Genomic DNA, 22,024 nt, shown 5'->3' with positions numbered 1-22,024 from the left:
TGTTTGAGAACAAAAAAAATAGATACACAACTGGATCACTGCAATGCATAAAAAATTTCGACTCTCATGGACACCCTCATGGATCAGTGCAAAGCATCCCAATCCTACAGCATACACAAATGACAACCTTAAAGTTATGATATTTTTAAAGGGTGAACAATAAAGACCATCTTAGACGTTCTGGCATTAGAGTATATACGTGTAGATACATAGGCATGGTGGTGTAAGTGAGCAGCCAGCAGGAGTCGAGAGTCTGGGGGTGTTTGGATCCCAGGACTAAACTTTAGTCCCTGTCACATTAAATTTTTAGATATCAATTAGGAGGACTAAATATGAGCTAATTATAAAACTAATTACATAAGTTATGGCTAATTCGCTTGCTAGCGCAGTGTATAGGATGGCATGGAGATGTTGTGGAACTTATTCGTGGATTTGTTGGCGAACGAAAGAAATGGATATCAAAAATCTCTTCCTGCCGGTATAAAAAATGATCTTAGCCGCATCACGGAAAGATCTACACAGTAGAGTTTGTGAGTCTGCGACGCCACGCTCTCTGTGACTGTGTAAATTTCACGAACTTAGCTTTTTTGGATTAGGTGTCACTTTAACATCGGTCATATACTTTTACAGTATTGTTATCTTATCGTGCGATTCGTGTGTTTTTAATATAAAAGTTTAACTGTCCCGTACCAACGCACGGGTACGAATCTATTTGCATATATACTCGAACCTGTGTGTACATGATTATATGGAGATGCAGCAGAACTTATTCATGGATTTATTGGCGCATGAAAAAAATAAATATCGTAGAATTCTTTTTACCGATATAAAATATTATCTTAGTCATATCACGAAAAAGTCTATACAGTAGAGTTTATGAGCCTGCGATGTCGCGCTCTCCGTGACTGTGTTAATTTCACGAACTTTATTTTTTAAATTAAATATCACTTTGACGTCGATATTTAATTTAACAATATTATTATCTTATCATGATCTATTTTTTTATAATAAAAGATTTAGTTGTCCCGTCTTGAGGGAAAAAAAGAAAAGAAAAAAACCCGCCACATCCGCGTCCTCGCCGGCCGCTCCACGCGCAGATGCCGCGCGCCGCCGCCTCGCAGCCTCTGCCTGCTCTTCCTCTCACCCGTCTGCGACCTCCGACGCCTGCGACGGCACCCCGCTGGAGCACTACCCCTCCTGCGCCATCCACCGGCCGCAACGCCGGACCGCGGCAGTGACGCCGGGGCACGCCGGCCCGACACCCCCCGCCGGGCACCGCACCTGCCTCCGCGCTGCCCCCGGTCGGTGGCGTCCTGCAGCAGCTGCCCGCCCTCACTCTCCTCCCCCAGTGCGGTCCGTCAGCCTGCGCCGTTGGACCACGATGCCGCGTTCCAGCCGTACGGATGCCGAGGCCGCCTGCGTCGGCTTATGCGACCGGAAACCGCCGCGTCTCCGGATCTGGTGACTCCGCGGCTTCCCTTCCTTCCTCTTCGTTCTGCCATGACTGCGATCTCCGCCTCCCCTCTTTGTTGCAGCGAGCAGGGTCGCCTTGACGGCTGCAAGCGTGCCCAGGTGGGAAATTCCACTGCAGGTCAACCACGACAGCCTGCGTTCTACTTGGCCCTGCATGGTATGTGCTGTTAGTCGATTTTTCCTGTGCGTCATTTACATTCAGCTACGATCTTGCATATGTATGTCATGTGGCACTGCAGCTTTGGGGTCAGCCTTTGATTTTGTGCTCATTGCTACAATGCTACTCATCTTTTGATTGATTGCGCAGGTTTGTATGCCTATCTCCTTCCACGTTGTCTCAAGCTGCGCCCGAAAAAATCAGCGTATTTTTGGCGGACAACATGCAATCTTGGCCTACACGTGTTACACTGTTTCTCAGTCCCACTAGCTTTGCTGCGCTAATTTACATCAGAAGTTATTTTAAACTAAATCCTGAGCTACACTGCTAACATAGGTTGTGCCATGGCACATACGAACTAGATATCGTATGACTTCTCTGTCTCATGCACATAGTCAGATTTGTTACGGAATCGTCTTATTTCCGCCCTGCTTATTTCTGATAGTTTTGCCTAAACGTAAAATTACTTTAGTTTCATATACTTCCTCTATGTCTTGGACTGCCTTCTTCAGTCCTGCTCATTAATCCCAAATTTCTCAGAGTCAACATGTCCCTCATTGCTGTCTGTTACTAAATATTAGCAACCGCTAAACTAATTTATGTACTGCTTGCGGTTGATTTTGTTTAACATGTATCCATCTGTGACCTGGATATGCCAGCAAATCATGACACATTCTTGCTGTTCTGCCTCAGCTTTGGACCATGGCATTGGGCTAAATAATGCAGCTCTTGAACCATATGATGTCTCAGCTCTGAAATTATCATGGGATATTACAACAAAGGTTTGTTCCTTCTTACTTCTCAGGGTTGGTGTTATACTTTCGAATTTGACCATCTTATTCTTAAGCGATCAAAATGATTGTGATTTATCAATTGCTTTGCCACAAAATTTTACTGTCAAATTGGAAAATGACAACAGGGTTGGTGTTGTGCTTTCGAATTTGACCCTCTTATTTTTAAGCGATCAAAACAATTGTGATTTATCAATGAATTGCTTCGCCACACAATGTTACTGTCAAATTGGAAAATGACGACACATTACAGCCAGAAACTAGTTATAAAAACAATTTGCATTTCAATGACCGTGTGATTTTCCCATTACCAAACATGATAACTCTGGCACTAATTTGTTTCTAACATGGCAAGACATAAATAGTACTCTGGCACTAATTACCATTCCTGCCAAAAAAGAAAAATTGTTATACATTGTGTATATTGTCAGTCTGCTGCCCGCGCAAAGCGCGGGGTTACCCGCTATACTTTTGGGCTATGCCTCTTATATCAAATGATTTTGTTCCTCCATAAAACCCTCACACTAGCAAAAGGGATCAGCGACTTATCTTTTCCTTTGTTTATGCTCATTACATTGTACAAGCGTTAGCGGTTTTAATTGAAGATGTCTGATCCCTTTTGAGCTAATGAATGACTGCCCATGCAGCAGCATAAGCCTTTTTATAAATGATTGCCTGATATTTGCACCAGAAATTTCTCCTTCATATTGTGTCCTTCAACAACAACCTGTTACAAAGCTGTACCCTACTAGGTTCTAACTCATGTTATGCTATTTTAATTCAGAGATACGTTCATAAAATGATCATATACATGGAAGGGCTGCATATATTACCCAACATTTACAATCCAGGTTCCAACTCATGTTACAACCGTTTCCTTTTGTTCTCACATTTTCTCGACAATCTGTTTGGTATTTAGTTGCTGACTTCCTGCTGCTATTTGCAGGAACTTATTTGATATGCTGATTCCATTTGATAAGGCCTGATAATCTTTACCTTACAATACTTGGTGGCCTTATGTTCATGGAGTCCATGTGGATCATTCTTCATCCTCGTTTTCGTTTTATGAACACAAACTGGTCCTGGTCAGCAGTTTTATTTTTGTCCCCCACTTACAGTCTTCACAGGTTGATCCTAGGTAAATTTGATTTGCTCCCTTTTTTCTATGTTGGTTGCTTCCTTAGAACCCAGGACTACAAGGATCAGTTTGCCAGTTTCCAACTGCCTCACAGTTCCCTAGAGATCAATTAGTTAGTACTCGAAAGTTTATTGATGATGCTCCTCCGCTCACTTAGATCTTGGAAGAAGGAACAAGGATGCTTCAGATCTTCGATTTCGTTCGTCGCTACAACATCAACGGAGCCATACGCATTGGAGGTGCAGGCAGGCTGCTGCTTTCTTAGTTTGTTATTAGTAGAGCACTATGTCTATATGTGTGTTCCATGTGTTCTGTGCTTTCAGTTTTGCTTCATTTACAACCATGAATTTTGGTCGTATTATTAACTTCACACCTAATGGAACTGACATAGGAGATTCTCCGGTCGTTATTGTAATCTTCTAATTTGTATTACCCTTTATGTTTCCGAGATTCGCTCATACCTTTCCAACCAAGCATTTTAGACGTTTGTTCACCGTTTAATGTAACGATTATTGCACTATACCTTTTTTCCCCCCTATATACATATACCTGCCAGTATATGTATATATATCTCAGTTATTACTTATTAGCGTGAGGTAAATAATTTCCTGCTGAATTGCAGCAGCGAATTGGGCAGAATATTTTTTTTTTGAGGAAATTGGGTGGAATAAATGGACCCGTCTACTTTGTGTCAAATACTTATGTTCGTTTTGTTGAAATTTAGCTTATGCTGATGCTTATGTTGAAATGCTACGAGAGAAAAATGTTGTTGGTTCGCTAAAAAGTAGTACACAGAAGAGAGAACCCCAACGGTGAACGATAGGTTAAGCCCATGCAACTTCGATCGGCCCAAGTACAACGGCAGCTAAGTACACTTTAGTGGGCCCAAGCAGTGGGGGTGTTTGGTTCTTTCTAAAATTTAGTTCCTGTCAAATTGAATATTTGATATTAATTTAAAGTCTTAAATATAGACTAATTATAAAACTAATTATATAGATTAAGACTAATTTATGGGATGAATTTATTAAACCTAATTAGACCAGTCTTAGTGGGGGTTTCATCTCCCAGTTTTCAACACACCCATATTTTGGAAATAGTGCAGAAGAGTTTCATCCCCATAAAACTCTCTCTACTCCCATGAAACTTTTAACTTCTCTCTCTTCTTCAAGACAGTGTCATGTCAGCATATTTAATGCCCATGAAACCCTATGAAATCTCCATTGAGACTGATCTTAGGTTTATGTTTAGTCTTTGTATCGAATACCTGACCTCTACTGAACTTTGGTCCCTGTATCTGTGAAAAAGAAACAGAAAAAAACAAAACAAAACGAGGTGAAGTGCAACTCGTATCAAAGCCTACAGTAGAGCCTGGTCCTCGCGTGCCGGCACAACTTCGCATGTTGAGTCTTTAAGGCTAGTATAAACAATTCGCTCAGAAGCATTTAAACTTGGGCTTTACGTGCCCTCCTCCTGGTTGGTTGGTTCCAAAGCCGGGCTCCCTCGTATCGTACTTGCAGCCCATTAAAGAAAAGGCGACCTGAGAACTGACACGGCAGCGGCTGGATACGAAAGCCCGGGCCCGCATGGGGCTCTAGTCAGCATTGTCAAATACGGATGCGTCGGCGTCACGGCTCCGCTCTAGTGTCTGTACTCCTGGAGTACTTCGTACTACTACTCCAATCACCTCGTATCGTACGGAGTATACCTCACTTCATTCATTATTTCTGATGTTTAAATCCATGGAGTAAAGTTTTAAACGTCTCGAGTGTCACATTAAGATGTCACGTTAGAGTGTTTGGATAGTAATAATAAAATAAATTGTAGAAGTCCTCGGTAATTCGCGACACGAATTTATTAAGTATAATTAATCCATCATTAAAACATGTTTACTATAGCATCACATTGTCAAATCATAAACTAATTATATTTAAAAAATTCGTCTCGTAAATTAGTCGTAATCTATCCATTTAGTTATTTTTTTAGTCTATATTGAATACATTAGTCGTAAATTAGTCGTAAATTAGTCATAATCTATCCATTTAGTCTATATTGCATGAAGTATTAAATATAGACGAAAAAAATAACTAATTGCACAGATTGTGGCTAATTTACGAGACGAATTTTTTAAGCCTAATTAGTCCATGATTTGACAATGTTGTGCTACAGTAAATATGTGCTAATGGCGGATTAATTAGGTTTAATAAATTCGTCTCGTAAATTAGCCTCTATCTGTGTAATTAGTTTTATAATTAACTCATATTTAGTTCTCCTAAATAGCATCCGAACGTCCGATGTGACATGGACTAAAATTTAGTCCAGGAAACCAAACACCCCCTTAGTTCCCACCGAATCCAAACTTTGGCACTGTACAAAAAGAAGATTTCCGTCACATCAAACTTGCGGTACATACATGGAGTACTAAATGTTGACGAAATAAAAAACTAATTGTACAGTTTTGTCGTACTTTACGAGACGAACATTTTGAGCCTAATTAATCAACGATTAGACAATTATTACCAAATACAAACGAAACACTACAGTGCGCTACAGCGTTGGTGCAGTGGTTTTGGTTGTCCAAAATCTGGCCACTAAACAAGGGCCTAGTACTAGTAGTGGTACCAACAGTAATAGTGCAGTACTGGGACTGTAGCACTATGAATGAGTGTCAGTTTAATTCCTAAAATTTTGTAAAATTTTTCAAGATTTCTCGTCACATCGAATCTTTAAACGCATGCATGGAGCATTAAATATAAATAAAAAATAAAACTAATTACACAGTTTAGACAAAATTCACGAGACGAATCTTTTAAGCTTAATTAGACTATGATTGAACACTAATTACCAAATAACAACGAAAGTACTGTAGTACCATTTCCTAAAAAAAACGCAACTAAACAAATCCTGACAAAAATCCATCGCAGAGGGTAAAAGGTCCAAACCAAAAGATGACCGGAGACGCACGATTCCCGAGGGAGAGCGACCGTTGCGTTGGCAGCCGAAAGCTAGCCGCCACCGAGGCCAAGCAGTCGCTCTCCCCGTTTCAAATTTAAATCCCCCTCCAAATCACCCACCAATAAACAACAAATCGTCCACTTAGTTTAGTTTTCCTCTCTAAAATTTAGTCTATATCTTATTAAACGTCTGACACATACATGATATATTAAATATAAACTAAAAATAACTAAATACATATATTAAAACTAATTTGTAAGACGAATTTTTTAAACCTAATTAGTCTATAATTTGACAATACGAGTAAACATGTGTTAATATCAGATTAATTAGGTTTAATAAATTTATCGAGTGTTTATAATTTATTTTATTATTACCACTTCCACGAACGTGTCACGCGACGTAACGAGCCCTGGATTTTAAAAAGGCCTCAGTTCGTCCACCGAGCTGTCGCTGTCCGCTGCGCTGCGCACCCCCGCGTTCCGGCACGCCAACAGAGCCTGCACTCTACTGCAGAGGCCACGCCCGGCGATGGCGACCGCCACCACGCCCAACCCCAAGGCGACGACGACAAGGGCCAGGAGGGAGCCGCTGCGTCCGCGGAGCAACAACGCCGCCGCGTCTCCGTCTCCGGCTCCGGCCGTGGCGAGCGCCAGGCCCAGGCGCGGGCCGGCGGCATCCGCGGAGAAGGAGAACCAGCGGACGAAGAGCCTCGGCCACAGGAAGGAGGAGGAGGACAAGGGGAAGGCGGCGGCTGCGGCGACGACGACCGCCGAGCTGTCGAAGCCCGCGGAGCCGGCGCTGGCGGTTGTAGCACCGCCTACGCCTACACCGCCGCCGCTGAAGCCGTCGTCGCTGCAGCTCCGCATGAAGGACGAGGCGACCAAGGTGGCTGCGCAGGCGCCGCCCGCGTTCGTCGTCGGGCCCCGGGGCAGGGAGCTGCTGCTCCCGCCGCCGTCCTCCAACTACGAGGCGTGGGACCTCTCCGACAGCGAGTCCGCGCCGGCCTCCTCCTGGGCCACGCTCCCCAACAGGTACGCCGCGCCACGCCGCCGCCCGGACCTCCCCTGCGCCGCCGCCGCCGCGGGACCACGCAGCGGATAGTAACAATGCTCCCTCTTTCCCCTGTTCCTGCAGGGCGCTGCTGTGCCGGCCACTGCCGCAGGACGTCGGCCGGTGCACGTGCGTCATCGTCCGGGAGGCGGCCACCGGCGCCAGAGGCGTCGCGCTCTACTCCCTCTACACCAACGTGAGATGGCCTCCGACCTGCATTGTTTGAAATCCGCAAGGCGATGTCAGAGCGATACGAGGTTAATTTGTGTTTGTGGAATGGCGCAGGAGGGGCAGGGGCGGCAGGACCGCAAGCTGGCGGTGGCGCGGCACCGGAGGAGGGGAAGGTCCGAGTTCATCGTGGCGCAGAACCAGGACGGCATCTTCTGCACCGCCGACAACAACTTCCTCGGCACGGTGGGCGCCAACCTGGTCGGATCCAAGTACCAAATCTGGGGCCAGGTACATCCACACCTCAAATCATGCTTCTTCCTGATTGCGTTTGAGCGCTTGATGAGCCGATGTTCATGGCTGGCAGGGGAGCCGAGCGGACGAGCTGAAGAACCAGTCGAAGCGGCTTCTTGGCGTTGTCGCGTAAGATCCGACCGACCTCAGAATCCATCAGGAATCAGTCGCTCCCTTCCGGAATGCTTCTTGACCCACAATTTTTGGTTCCTGCAGGTTTGCCCCCACCATCACCACGCTCACCGGGAGTTTCAGAAGCATGAGGGCATGGATCCCCAAGAACCAGTCCATGCAGCTCAAGACCAACAATTCTGCTCAGGTAAAGTTCAGATGAAAAATTTTCAACATTCAGCGAGGTAATTTGGAATCAGGCAGATGGTTCTTAGTGACTATGGAAGTTTGCAGATTCAGCATGTCAGTGGGCTCCCAAAGGATTGGCAGGAGGAGAAGAGCAGAGCTCTGACCCGTTGTGCTCAAGAGCCCCGTTCTACAACCATGTAAGGAGTTCATGACAGCTTGTTTGATGCGTATTCCTCGGAGTGGTATCTCAACTCTCAAGAGGCAAGCTGATGATTGTTGATTTGTGTTGTTATGGTTCCGTGTGCCTCTTCACGACAGATGACAAAGCGCTACGAACTGGACTTCAGAGAGAGGGCAGGAAGGATGGGGTACAAGGTGCAAACATCGGTCAAGAATTTTCAGATGACTTTGGAGGTAACATTTCATTTGTCTGGTACGTATCAGAGATCACAGCAGTCGTAAGATACATGAAACTTTGCTTGGCAGGAAAACGGGAGGCAGACAGTGTTGCAGCATGGTAGGGTTGGGAAATCCAAGTACATAATGGATTTTAGGTAACAAAAAAAAGCCTCACCCAAAATTACTCCAGTGCTTTCGGTCCAATTGCGAGATCAGTTTCATCTCAGAAAAATGTGTTCTGCAGATACCCGCTGACCGGCTACCAAGCGTTCTGCATTTGCCTGGCATCGATCGACGCAAAGCTGTGCTGCACCCTGTGAAATGGGAGCCTTGCGAGGATGGAGTGTTTGTTTTTGACCTTTAGTAGCTGATGTAATCTAAGCGGTTCTGTACTTCCAGTCTTCCAGCTTCTCACCTTGAGAAGGCGATTGAATAAAAGATCATGCTAATACGCGATTATCCTTTTGCAACTTGAGTGTTACTTAATCGGTCAAGCAATGTTTTATAATAGAAATAGCAAACAAGTCTAGTTACACCAATCTGTCGTCGTTTATACACTTGCCAGCCTTGGCACACTCGACCTATCTGCAGTTCTGCACTCATCATCCACACATGCGGGCAGCTTGTTGCAAACACATCGTCAATTCGTCATCCTCCCTTTTGGTGGTAGTTGATCCTTGTACTTCCGCCAAGCCATACTTGTGTTGTACTTGCATCCTATGCATACAGGAGCAGAACTGATGTTTACCACTACACGCTGATGAATGGGAAGACACAACTGTAGCAATCTACTTAAGTGTGTTCAGCTACATGTATTTAAATGTAAAAGGCAACATGTAATATAGGTCTTGCACAAAGAAATCAATTCAAATGACTGTCAGCTCCATATCAACTCTGAGTAGTCACTCAACTTCCAATCTTGATCAATGTGGGTCAGATGTTGACGAAGGCTGTCAAGGTTCAGAAGAAAGAAATCACCCCAGACGTGAGCCACTTGCCATATATGTTTACCGAAGGATAATCAACCAGAGGATGGCTGAGTTCTCACCGTATGAAAACTATTCCCGCTTAATCTTCCTCACCAGCATGCTCCAGAAGATAGTTTGCTGCTAGCTCCGCATTCCTATCGCAGGCAAAGAATGCTTGAATAACGCGTGCTCTGTCGAACCCCATGGATTCAAGCTGAATATACAAAAACAAACCAAAACATGATTATGTGATCTCAAATATCTATGAAGTCGGAGGATAGCAAGTTCAACAAATGCGTGCTTACCCGTCCAATGGCCTCCTGCTCCTCTGGTGTAACACTAATAGCATGAGGCATTTCATCCTCCTCAGGTTGGTCTAAGAAATCCCTAGAGATTTCAAGGAAATGGGCAGAAGAAATGAGATAACACTATCTATTTATAAAATCAGTAAACAGCAATTCACACAATACCAGAAATCTATGACAATTGGCAAGTGGTGATGAAGCAGACAACCCAAACAAAGGGGGGAAAGTTAATAAAATAAGAGGATGCTTACCCCTCTCCACCTTCAAAGGGCTCATTTAGTAACTGAAGAAACTCATCATGATTCTCCTCAATCAGCCTTAGAATTTGAGGATTCTGCTTGCTCAACTCAACTAGCATAGGCTATAACATGATACCAGCAAAAAGTTCAGGCAGGTGCTACACAAGAAGTCATAGAATGTAAGCCAAAACAAATAATACAAAACCTGCAAAATTTCTGGATTTGTATGCACCATTTCCCGAACTGCTTGAAACTGCAAAATAATTGATATGCTCTTAATTCATATTTAGAACAATGAGGTTTCTTCCTTAATAAACTGAAGTAATCCCACCCTGCCGATCCCAAATATAAGTCCATTTGCACTTGGGGCTAACATTAAGGTGAGGGGTACAATGACCATGTTGCACATCAATCATTAGTGTGCATTGCATTGATTAGTGTGCATTTAAGTAGGAGTACACATGGAAGAATGAAGCAAAAGGTTGCATTGGAGTTATTGTTGATTTTTATTTGGGAGCATTTAGGAGAAGGTTAGATGGACATATATTTGGGGTTTCATTCCAAACAAAAGATTCAATAAAGTTTTACAAAGCTCATGTTCGCACCGCATTGGGATAAGGTCATCCTTGCACAATATGTTACCGTAAGATTAGTGAGAAAACAGGTGTGCTAGATGAGTGATACGGCGTGCTTTGCTACGGAGGTAGTAGGGAGGCGAGGCTAGGGCGCGTGGTCCAGAATCACGGCGTCGAGTTGGAGGCGCCGTGATCGAGCAGAAGGTAGGGCAGTAGCACGGCAAAGACAAGTGACGCCTGGGCGCCCAGGGAAGAGATTAATCTTAATCCCAGGCTGCTTCATTCAATCGTAATTATGTAGTACTTATACAAGCAATCCTCAACCGACTAGACTCTGACTTACGCAAATAACAAACTGACTTAAATAAATAACAAACTAAAGATAATAGTCCTAGATTCTAGGACTTGCTAACCGACTTGGCTTGGTGATCACGAACCAGCATTATCGTAGCAACTCCGGACTCTAGACACAGTTCCTGCGCTCGTACGTCTTACCGATCATAACATCTCTCCCCTCCTTGGGAAACAGCTCGTCCTCGAGCTGGAACGAGGGGAAACGAGCACGGAACTCGTCCACAGGCTCCCATGTGGCGTCGTCTTCAGGTAAGGAGTCCCACTTGATCAACACGTGCCAGACGCCGCGGCGAAGCTGAGAACGCAGAGCACGTTCTGGACGATGAAGCAGACGACCATTATGGAGAGGAGGCAGCGCCGGTGTAGACATAGGAGGGGTGCCCTTGAAGGGCTTGAGAACTCCGATATGAAAAACATCATGGATCCGGGCTCCCTCTGGCAGGCGCAGGCGATAGGCAACCTCGCCCACGCGTTCCACAATCTGAAATGGACCTGCATAGCGGGGACTTAGCTTCCCACGCACACCCGGCAGAAGGGACTGAGCTGGTCGGTTGAGAAGACGCAGGAGAACCCAATCGTCGACCTTGAACTGCAGAGCCCGGTGTCGGGCATCATAGTGCCGCTTGGCGTATTCCTGCGCCTGGAGTAGCCGGTCGCGAACTTCTGCGAGGAACGTGTCACGGTCGGTCAAGAGCCTGTCCACGGTGTCAGTCCGTGCTGTACCAGACGTGTATGGAAGAAGTACCGGTGGGGCACGGCCATAAACTACTCCGAATGGAGTCGTTCGGAGTGCAGAGTGGTAACTCGTGTTGTAACAATATTCAGCCCACGGCAACCAGTCCAACCAAGTCCTCGGTCGATCACCAGTGAGACACCTCAAGTACATTGCAATGGTCCGATTGACGACCTCGGACTGCCCGTCGGTTTGAGGGTGGAAGGCAGTACTCATCCGCAACTTGACCCCGGCGAGCTTGAAGAGGTCGCGCCAGACGTGGCCTGTGAAAACCGGGTCACGGTCACTTACAATGGAGGCCGGAAACCCATGCAGCCGGACTATGCCGTCAAAGAACGCCCTTGCCACCGTTGCTGCTGTGTAGGGGTGACTTAAAGGGAGGAAGTGCGCCTGCTTCGAGAACCGGTCGACCACTGTCAAGATGACACTCTTCCCATGAACACGGGGAAGGCCCTCCACAAAATCCATGGAGATATCGGACCAGACCTGGGAGGGGACTTCCAAAGGTTGAAGGAGGCCGGCGGGGTGCAGATGCTCCGTTTTGTTGCGCTGGCAAGTGAAACAAGAACGGACAAATTCTTTGACAAGGCGGCGGTCGTGGTCGACCACAAACTCTCGGCGTAGACGATGGAGGGTCTTTTCTGAGCCTTCATGACCCACGCCGTGGGCTAACTGGAGGACCTCGGGCAAGAGTGCAGACCCTGCTGGAATGAAGACACGGCCGCCCCGCTTGATCAGTCCATCAGTGACTTGCCAGGGCTCGCCGCGTGCAGCTACCACGGAGTCCCGGAGGGCGCGAAGCTCGTCGTTGACTTGAAGCTCATGACGAAGGTCCGTGAACAGCTGAAAAGTTGGCTTGGACACGGATTGAAGCTGCAGGTCAACATCAGTACGTCGTGATAATGCATCTGCGACCACATTGAGCCTGCCTGGTCGATACTCCACCGCAAAATCATATCCGAACAACTTGCTCACCCATTGGTGTTGGGGCACCGTAGAGAGGCGTTGATCAAGCAGGAATTTGAGGGCATAATGATCTGTGCGTACAACAAACTGTCGTCCCCATAAATATGGTCGCCAGTGCCGGACGGCATGGACGAGACCAATAAGCTCCCGCTCGTAAGCTGCTAATTTGAGGTGCCTAGCTGCAAAAGGACGGCTGAAAAATGCTAGGGCCCCGACACCTTGATGAAGAACTGCACCAAAACTCGTCCCGGATGCATCGCAGTCGACGACGAAAGTCTTGTCGAAGTCCGGAAGATGAAGCACAGGCGCCGCCGAAAGCGCCTTCTTGAGGGCATCAAATGCTTCAGTGGCTGCTGGCGTCCAGAGGAACCCTTCTTTCTTGAGCAGCGTGGTCAGGGGAGCAGCCACAGTGCCGTAATCCTTGATAAAGCGGCGGTAGTAGCCCGCGAGGCCGAGGAACCCACGCATCCCGCGCACCGTGGCGGGCTGTGGCCAGCTGGTGATGGCCGCCACCTTATCCTGATCCATAGCGACCCCGGCCGATGAAATGACGTGCCCCAGGTACTGTACTGAGGTAGTAGCAAAAGAGCACTTGGAACGCTTGAGCCGGAGTTGATGTTCGCGTAGCGCAGTGAGGACAACATTGAGATGTTGCAAATGTGTCGACCAAGACGGGCTATAAATCAAGATGTCGTCAAAAAATACGAGTACGAACTTACGCAAGAACGGCCGGAGCACGGTGTTCATGAGGCTTTGAAACGTCGCCGGCGCATTTGAGAGTCCGAAAGGCATCACCAAAAATTCGAAATGACCTTCATGAGTGCGGAATGTTGTCTTCTCTATGTCCGCTGCGTGCATACGGACTTGATGATAGCCCGACCGCAGATCCAACTTTGTAAAGAATCGTGCCCCTTGTAATTCATCAATCAGCTCCTCAACCACGGGAATAGGGAACTTGTCCTTGACGGTGACCTTGTTCAGAGCGCGGTAATCAACACAAAAGCGCCACGAGCCGTCGTGCTTCTTGACGAGGAGTACCGGAGCGGAGAACGCTGCTGTACTTGGACGGATCACGCCCTGCTGGAGCATCGCGGCACATTGTGACTCCAGCTCGTCCTTCTGAAGCTGGGGATATCGATATGGTCGCATAGCCACCGAAGTCGTGTTTGGAAGAAGATGTATGCGGTGATCACAGGCACGAGCGGGGGGTAAGCCTTCCGGTGTGGCGAAGAGATCGTCAAAGGTCAAGAGCAGCTTGTCCAACAGAGGGTTGTCTGAACTGGCCGTGACTTCCTGGAGTGCATTGAGGCGGCGTGTAGACTGCACATCCCACCGAGTAGAACCGATGCCGCGCCAAAACACTCGCTTGCCTCCTCTGGTGAATGCCATACAAAGGTCATCGAAGTCCCATAGAATCGGTCCCAGCGTGCGCAAGAAGTTGACACCGAGGACCATGTCCCACTTATCCATAGGAATTGTGTAGCAATCAACTGAGAAGACCTCGTCGGCAATACGAATGCCCACGTCGTGGGCAAGGCCGCGACAAGCAACGCGGTCACCATTGGCCACGACGACGCCGGTACCCGGGCATGGTTCGAAGTGTATGCCAACGCGCCGAGCTATGTCCCCACTGAGGAACGTGTGAGTCGATCCTGAATCCAGCAAGGCCAAACACTGGATGTCCCCAATCTGAACAGACACCTGCATGGTGTCTTCAGTCCGGATCCCGGCGATAGCTGGGAGGGAGATCGTGGGAGTTTCTTGGCCCGCAGGTTGTGTCTGGTCCTCTTCATCATCTGTCTCAGGTTCGTGAACAATATAATCAGCAACTTCCAAAAAAAAGAGACGCGCACACTTATGGCCCTGGACGTACGGCTCATCACAATTGTAGCACAACCCGAGCTTGCGGCGTTCTGACATCTCCGTCGGGGTGAGGAACTTGAAGGCCCGCGCCGGAGGTTGTGAGGACGAGGCAGCCTGTGCCGATGCACCACCGGGAGGAGGCAAGGCTGGCTGTCCCTGGCCCGTGCGGCGAGACGGTCTGTTCGACGTGGCTGGGAGAGCAAGTCTCGATGGCGCGTTGCGGCGCTCATAGGCCCGTGCCAGGCGCATGGCGCGGTGCAGATCCTGGGGCTCATGAAGCTCAACGTCGACGCGGATGTAGTCCGGGAGCCCCCCTGTTCAGCCAAACCAAGAGGGTGTTCTTTGCCGTCATAAGTAGGAAAAGTCAGCTTGTGGAATCTGGGAACTCCAGCGCTCTCCCCATGATCTTCATGAACAGGCAGCGGATGTGGCCGGTGCGGTGGTGTATGTAACACAGTAGCGGGGGACATGACGGCGCCGTTTAGGATGGCCGACATCGACGGCAGTGGCGACGGCGAATGCGGGAACGGGATAGATTGGATCGGCAGGCCCGTCGCCGGTGGCTGCGATACAGCGACGCTGGAAGTCGCAGTCGGCGCGCCGGATGATGGAAGCACCGACTCGGCCGATGAGAGCGACGGCGAAGGCAAAATCTCCAAGATCACCGGCCCGGACGCCGGAATCCCGCCATACCCCGGCATGCCAAGGAGTAGAGGCTGGGAGTATGGAAGGGGTGGTGGCGCCGATGGACCGGGGCGGCCTTCGACGGCCGTCAATCGCAGAGAGACCTCCCCCAGCTGACGCTGCATGCCTTGCACAGCGAGGGTCAGCGCGGCTAGGCTGTCCTCGATGGAGGGCTTGGGAGGGGCCGGCTGTGGTTGGAACGCCCCAGAGTTGGCCGCAGATGTGGATGGCACGAGCGGCCGAGTGGTGGCGGCGGAGGCGGCGGTGGTGGGAGGGATGGCCGGTGCTCCAGGACCAGACGTAGCCATGAACGCTGATACCAGATTGATACGGCGTGCTTTGCTACGGAGGTAGTAGGGAGGCGAGGCTAGGGCACGTGGTCCAGAATCACGGCGTCGAGTTGGAGGCGCCGTGATCGAGCAGAAGGTAGGGCAGTAGCACGGCAAAGACAAGTGACGCCTGGGCGCCCAGGGAAGAGATTAATCTTAATCCCAGGCTGCTTCATTCAATCGTAATTATGTAGTACTTATACAAGCAATCCTCAACCGACTAGACTCTGACTTACGCAAATAACAAACTGACTTAAATAAATAACAAACTAAAGATAATAGTCCTAGATTCTAGGACTTGCTAACCGACTTGGCTTGGTGATCACGAACCAGCATTATCGTAGCAACTCCGGACTCTAGACACGGTTCCTGCGCTCGTATGTCTTACCGATCATAACAATGAGGCTGTTACAACTTACTACTATGGGCACCTTATTTTCTAATAGTATATTTTAGTATGTAGGGGGAATAATAGAGAATTAACCCAAAAATATTAAACAACAAAAATTAAAATGAGAACCTGTTGATTGTTTCTAAGAAAATCAAGTGGTCCACCACCAGCACCACCTCCAGCATTGGAACCCCCCTGCTGAATTGTTTAATGGTCAATAGATTCTTCAACATGCAGTGATAATGATTGAACCACATAAAGTACACCTGTGGGAAAAGATTTAGTGGAGCAGTGTTTGGAATCCCAGAGAGACCGGCTTCCCCGGTAGGAGCTCGATCAGTTGTGTTTGCTCCTTGACCAGCAATTGGAACAGCAACTTCAGCTGTCACTGGAATACCCTAATGTTTGACAGAAAAAATCTATTACCACCAGAAAATTGGATTCCATCATTAAGTGCAAAAAGGCAAAAGAATGGGGCGACTAGAAAAATACATACAGAGTAGAGGTATTCAACAGCACGTTCCGGGTTGTTGTAAGCGGCACGGAGAGCCCTTTGGACTTTATCTTTGTCCCAACTTCCCCCACCCATCTCCATTAGCTGGTTAATCATTGTGTCAATATTGCTTGCTGATAGATGATTTGATGCTGCATTGTCATATGTGTTAGGAGGAGCCCTAACAAAAAGAAGAAGAAAATTGTTAGCAGAATTACTAAATGTACCAAAAAAAGAAGTAAAGGAAATGGAAATTTCCAGATTCATAAGAGCACTTCAGATCTATCTTCAACATAGGTATTGTACTCCCAAATTTCAGTTGGGGGTGGTGGTGTTTGGGGGGTGGGGGGGTATGTGTCACTATAATTCGGCTTAACTCACAGTGTTTTACCTATTGGGCCGTATTAAATTTACACGAAGAAGTTGGAGGCTCTATTCCTGCAAGCTATGGTCATTTTTGCAAGGTTGCATGATTTATGTCTCAAATAACTTCACAGACTCAACGAAGGTTGACATAGTTTTTCCCCTGAAGGAGGATATCTACGGAAACAGTAATGGGAATTTTAAGTGGTCAAAATCGCCTAATAGCACAGATGTGTGATTGGCAGGCTGGAAATATACTCTGCAGGAACTCCTTCAGGCTGAGAAGTTGTAGTTGGTGCCACCCTGCAAAAAGATGCATCCCATGAGTTTACGAAAAGAATAAAAACAAATGAAGAGGCTAGAGAGAAAGAAACAAAAGCTATAGCAAGAACTCACGGGGGTTGAGGAGCTTGTTGTGGGGCATCTAGAAGAGGTGCCTGCCTTGTTGCAGGAGTGTTTGAGGGCTAGTAATGGTTCATGCAGTTAGTACATAAGCTGGTAGTTTGTTTTTCCACCCGCAAAGGAAATAACTCTACCTGGGAAGATGAAGTTCCACTTGAACTAGATGTTTTACCCTGCAGAAAACAGAGTGGATAAGTATGAATTTATATGAAACAGAGCAAGAGTACATACAGGGAAAATGTTGAATAAAGGATAACACGTGCTGAGTGATGGTGCTAAAAGATATACCATTCTACATTAAACATATCATTCAAGGAACACCCAGTACCAGAATGTGTATTTCCATATCATGTACTTTTTAACTGTGATACAAAAGGAGTACTTTGTGTTATAGGTTTATAGCTACTGCGGGATGGAAGGTGGTATGAACCTTAGTTCATATCGGGGATAGGGAGGATAACCATTGCCAAGAGGACGGCTGGGCAAAGTCGGCGTGAAGGGAGACTAGAATATTTGGGGGTAACTGGATTGTTTGTTGTTCATTGCTTGATTCAATCTCAACTGGTTACAGGGTATAAATAGAGGAGCTCAGCCCCTATGCGCCCAGCCTCTGGCTCCTTGTTTCTGTCCCCAACATTAATTCTAATCTCTCATTAACTCTAATCTCTTCCCCAGACTCTAATTGCCATTTATTACAGCCGGCACCCCCTGGGATACCGTCCTGGCTGCATGCAGCAGGTCCCCGGATGCCCCACATGACAGAAGGATAGTATTAAACTATGCCAGATGATCAGCAATAAGTGCAGAGCACCACTGCAGGTCAAATAATGTTTCAGACAGATTCACCTTTGGCAAATAACTATATTATATTTTGTACCTAAATTTAACTTTTCTTCACATGTTACAATTCATCCTTTTTTGTATTATATCTGTAAATTTTGCATCAAGTTGTTACATTATCAGATTAAAGTTATGGCAAATACTTCAGTAAGACATAATAGCTATCTGAAACAGTTCCTATAATACGTAGCACAGAGATGTATTAGAAGCCAACCTTACTAAGCATGACAACTAGAAACCCATCTTCGTTAACTTTATTCTCATCCAATGTACTTTCATCTTTCAAGACCTTTCCATTGAAAATCAGCAGTTGTTGCCCCCATGGATAGCTGTCCTTTCCTTGTATCTCTTGGATGTTCTTCTTCACAGCCATAATCTGGTAAAATAAGGAACCGTTACTAGAACCTTGACAAAATATAGAATTCCAATAAAACCCATTCAACTATGATCACAAAACAGTAAGCTGACAAGCATTAATCCAAACCCTTGTTGTGCCTGCATCACCGATGGCGGAGGAAAGCAGAAGATATGGAAAAGAACAAGGAACCATGAGGTATTTGAACAAGGTACAAGGTAGGCAAATGGGCACAAGAGGCAAGAGAATACCAGCAATCCAGCATAACAATGAAATAGGCTCAAGCCCCAAGAGCATGCCAGTATGACAATCAGGACTGAGCATGGGACGTTTAAATGAAGCTGGATGCTGTTCACAACAGGCAACATGTGTGTCAGGCAGCAGGGACATGGTCTTCAAATGAGCAAGGTGCGGGTTACTTTGAGCCAGTATCTACCAACAAAAAGTGTGCATGAGAAATAGAAATCCTCATGCTCTTCCTTTTCAACGCTCCATTTCTTCCCTTCCTATCGCAAATTACGATTCTACTCATGTAAATCCATCTTGTGAAACTTTGAGCCTGATCTCGTTTAACTCCGTTGTAGCGAGTCCAAGGTTATCATAGCCCTACACTACACAGTACTTCTACAGAAGCGCCAAAACCATTTGCCAGAAATAACTCCAGTACATTGATACATAGATATGTTAAGACCTGGCACTTTCCAAATGTATACATCAGAGACCAGTACTTTAAATGCGTTTTCACATGCTCCCACCATCTAATCACACCCTAACCATGTCACGGACAGCACTCACACGGTCACACCCCAAAATCAGAGACCATTGCCTTAAATGGATTTTCACGTGCTCCCACCATCTAATCACACCCTAACCATGTCATGGACAGCACTCACACGGTCACACCCCGAAATCAGGGACTAGTGCCTTAAATGGATTTTCACGTGCTCCCACCATCTAATCACACCCTAAGGGCTAAGGTGGCGTTTGGATAGGCAGTGGGATAGGGAAATGTATATAGCATGGGATAGAGAGGAGTGGGTTATGGATTGGGAAATGGAGAGTTCAACCCAATCCATTGTTTGGCAGTTTGGCTGGAGTTTGGGTTTCAAGTGGGACCCACTGCTATAATTAAAAAAAGAAGAAAGCACTTGACTTTTCTATGCCACGCCCAATAGCACCTGCCTTATCCATCCATCCCAAAAGCAACGGTGCTCGATCCTGGTTTCCAGAAGACGCACCTCCAAATCGCGCAGGGACAGGGCCGCGCCGCATCTCCAACAAAGGTCCTGTGCGACCGCACCGGACCAAGCGGAAGCGCCTGAGCAGCGCGGGCGACAAGGGCTCCGACAGCATGGGTGACGGGGGCAGCGGTTGCTCTAGCTGCGCGAGCAGCGGCACGGGCGGCGAGGGCGACTCCAGCTCCAGCGACGAGGATGCCTCCAGCTCCGGCAGCTTCGGCTCCACCTCGGCTGCACTTTCGATTTCCCAATATAACCCACCCCTCCGGCTGGGATTGAATCGTCGGGATAGAGGTACCTATTTCCCTATCCCAGAGCAGCCCCATTTCCCTATCCCTCTACCCAAACGTGGGATAACCATGTCATGGACAGCACTCACACGGTCACACCCCAAAATGTCAGGACACCAAGTCGCAAATCAAATCCTATAAACCACAAGGAACACCTGCGGACCTCATTCTCCAGTCTTCAGGCCAACCCTATACCTTCGTCATCACAAAAATCGAATTCCCTGCTGCATTTTCTCGACAGCTCCTAGTGAAGCATACAGAGACAGGAAAACCACATCTCCAGCAAAACGTTCAGCTCTTCCCTGAATCCCCCCCGCGTCAGAATGCCGCAGAAACCACCCGCCTCGCCACAAGCGCTCACACCTACGGACCCGTCCCCGATAGGAAGCACCCCGGTAAGAAGCACGAGAAGATTTCAAAACGAAATGGGGATCGGAATATCTCACCGTGTCGTTGGGCTGCACCCGGATCTCGAAGTGCGTGCCCTTGAGGGTCTTCACCGTCAGCTTCATGGCGGCGGGCGGGGGCGGGGGCAACCCGAGGCAGGAGAGGCTCGCCTCCGCTCCGCTCCCGCTTCCGTGCGCGGGCTAGCCGTCTAGGGTTTTAGCGGTGGTGGAGCCGTGGAGCGTCGCTCGCGCGGAAGGCTCCTCCGGAGTTTGGGGGCGAACAGGACCGAAACGAGAGAGGCGATGCCCACGTGTGTGCCGGCACGGGCTGACGAATGGGGCTGTGCAGAGTATCCGATATTTCAGGCCTACTCACACAACTCTGGACCACGGCAATCTAAGCAGAATCGAAAGCCCATGGGCCATTCGGGACAGATCCGGCCGCGCCTCATCTCCTTTAAAAAATTGGCCGAGAAACACTATATAGTTGTGTAAACAAAGTGGCGCCCAATGCAATCCAAATTTAAATTCTAAATAATCTAAGGATACGAAGAAAGTTATATATATATATATATATATATATATATATATATATATATATATATATATATATATTACACATGATCTTAATCCAATTTATGTGTGCATACGAAGTAAGATATAGAATCGGCAAAATTCGATGGATATAGATTATCCGTTGGATTATCTGATATTTAAAATAGGATATCCAATAATATCCCTTTCTAGGCTAAAACCAAAAGAATTCATTATAGAAAATCGTTAGTTGGCAACTCTTACTTTTATGATGTGGTTGTTTTATGATCTAAATTTTGAATTAAGAACTTGCTAGCCGTTATTACTTATTAGCTAATAACTTGTCATGCTGTTGATTTGAGGTGATATGGTATTGGTTTGGCGATGGCTAAAATAGAGTGGTGATTTAGAGCAAGTATAATGGTTCCGTTCGCTGGTCTGAAACTTGGCTGAAACCGGCTAAAAAACATTGTTCCGGCTGAATTGTTGTGAGAGAAAAACATTGTTCCGGCTAAAAAAAAGCCGAACAAGCCATTTTTAAGACAAGCGAACGGGGCCAATAAAGGGTTGTAAGTGGGCTATATATTGAGTTGGAGTAGACAGATGAGAAGCGGGTTGGAAAGTTTACAGCCGACTTAAACACAAAAAATAAGAAATTTCGTGCTTCGTTGAGGCCCTATTTGGAATGAAGGATTTCCACGGGAATTTTGAGGGAACAGATTCTAGAGGAAAGGAATCACGTTGGAGCGTTTGGATTGAAGGAATGCCGAGTTACGTTCCACAGGAAAGGGAGTAGCTGATGTGCAAAACACAGGAAATAAAACATCCACTGCGATCCAAGGGAAACAATCATCGTTGGCTCTCTACTGATTACAATTCCTATGTTATAAATTCCTGTGTTCCAAACAGCCTAAATTTTCCGTTCCTGTGTTTTGAAATCCCGTAGTTTTTCACTTTTCATCGTACCTTATTCCTATGTTTTTACTATTCC

The 22,024-nt window shown here is 46.9% G+C and overlaps 2 protein-coding genes and 1 pseudogene across 4 annotated transcripts; 2 read left to right on the top strand and 1 right to left on the bottom strand.

Annotated features, from left to right (window-relative positions):
- Positions 1-1,043: 1,043 nt before the first annotated feature.
- LOC136471276 (uncharacterized) lies at positions 1,044-3,974 on the top strand. The gene is made up of 6 exons (XM_066469007.1): positions 1,044-1,461; positions 1,536-1,630; positions 2,324-2,412; positions 3,206-3,272; positions 3,368-3,559; positions 3,717-3,974. Exons 1-5 carry the CDS (start codon positions 1,382-1,384, stop codon positions 3,385-3,387), a joined length of 351 nt encoding a protein of 116 aa, XP_066325104.1. The 5' UTR covers positions 1,044-1,381; the 3' UTR covers positions 3,388-3,559; positions 3,717-3,974.
- Positions 3,975-6,983: 3,009 nt separating this feature from the next.
- LOC136475894 (tubby-like protein 4) lies at positions 6,984-9,189 on the top strand (annotated as a pseudogene).
- An 18-nt stretch (positions 9,190-9,207) lies between these two features.
- On the bottom strand, positions 9,208-20,837 carry LOC136475895 (ubiquitin receptor RAD23b-like). Of its 3 annotated transcripts, XR_010763312.1 has the most exons (14): positions 20,560-20,837; positions 18,445-18,606; positions 17,525-17,563; positions 17,385-17,452; positions 17,247-17,291; positions 16,629-16,806; positions 16,399-16,530; positions 16,262-16,330; positions 10,443-10,490; positions 10,250-10,359; positions 9,999-10,080; positions 9,774-9,907; positions 9,637-9,675; positions 9,208-9,442 (listed from the first exon to the last, which is right to left on the bottom strand). XR_010763312.1 is itself a non-coding variant. In XM_066473552.1 (13 exons), the coding sequence occupies exons 1-12, from the start codon at positions 20,623-20,625 to the stop codon at positions 9,794-9,796; spliced, it is 1,113 nt and encodes a 370-aa protein (XP_066329649.1). In that variant the 5' UTR covers positions 20,626-20,837; the 3' UTR covers positions 9,208-9,675; positions 9,774-9,793. The 3 variants fall into 3 exon arrangements, 2 of the variants coding, with proteins under 2 accessions (XP_066329649.1, XP_066329650.1); XM_066473552.1 differs by having other exon boundaries at positions 9,208-9,675; XM_066473553.1 differs by having other exon boundaries at positions 9,208-9,675; positions 16,262-16,327; positions 20,560-20,836.
- Positions 20,838-22,024: the final 1,187 nt, after the last annotated feature.

The sequence above is a fragment of the Miscanthus floridulus genome, chromosome 8 (assembly GCF_019320115.1).
Source record: "Miscanthus floridulus cultivar M001 chromosome 8, ASM1932011v1, whole genome shotgun sequence".
NCBI classification, from domain to species: domain Eukaryota; kingdom Viridiplantae; phylum Streptophyta; class Magnoliopsida; order Poales; family Poaceae; genus Miscanthus; species Miscanthus floridulus.
The sequence above is the reverse complement of the archived record's forward strand: the minus strand, read 5'-3'. Positions and strand labels throughout refer to the sequence as shown.

Coding starts and splice junctions, on each gene's coding strand:
- LOC136471276 (XM_066469007.1), top strand. CDS start 1,382: ATGCCGCGTTCCAGCCGTACGGATGCCGAGGCCGCCTGCGTCGGCTTA. Junction 1,631..2,323: donor GTTCTACTTGGCCCTGCATG/GTATGTGCTGTT, acceptor GTTCTGCCTCAG/CTTTGGACCATGGCATTGGG. Junction 3,273..3,367: donor ACCCAACATTTACAATCCAG/GTTCCAACTCAT, acceptor TGCTATTTGCAG/GAACTTATTTGATATGCTGA.
- LOC136475895 (XM_066473552.1), bottom strand. CDS start 20,625: ATGAAGCTGACGGTGAAGACCCTCAAGGGCACGCACTTCGAGATCCGG. Junction 17,564..18,444: donor TAGTTGTCATGCTTAGTAAG/GTTGGCTTCTAA, acceptor TGTTTTCTGCAG/GGTAAAACATCTAGTTCAAG. Junction 16,331..16,398: donor CACTAAATCTTTTCCCACAG/GTGTACTTTATG, acceptor TAAACAATTCAG/CAGGGGGGTTCCAATGCTGG.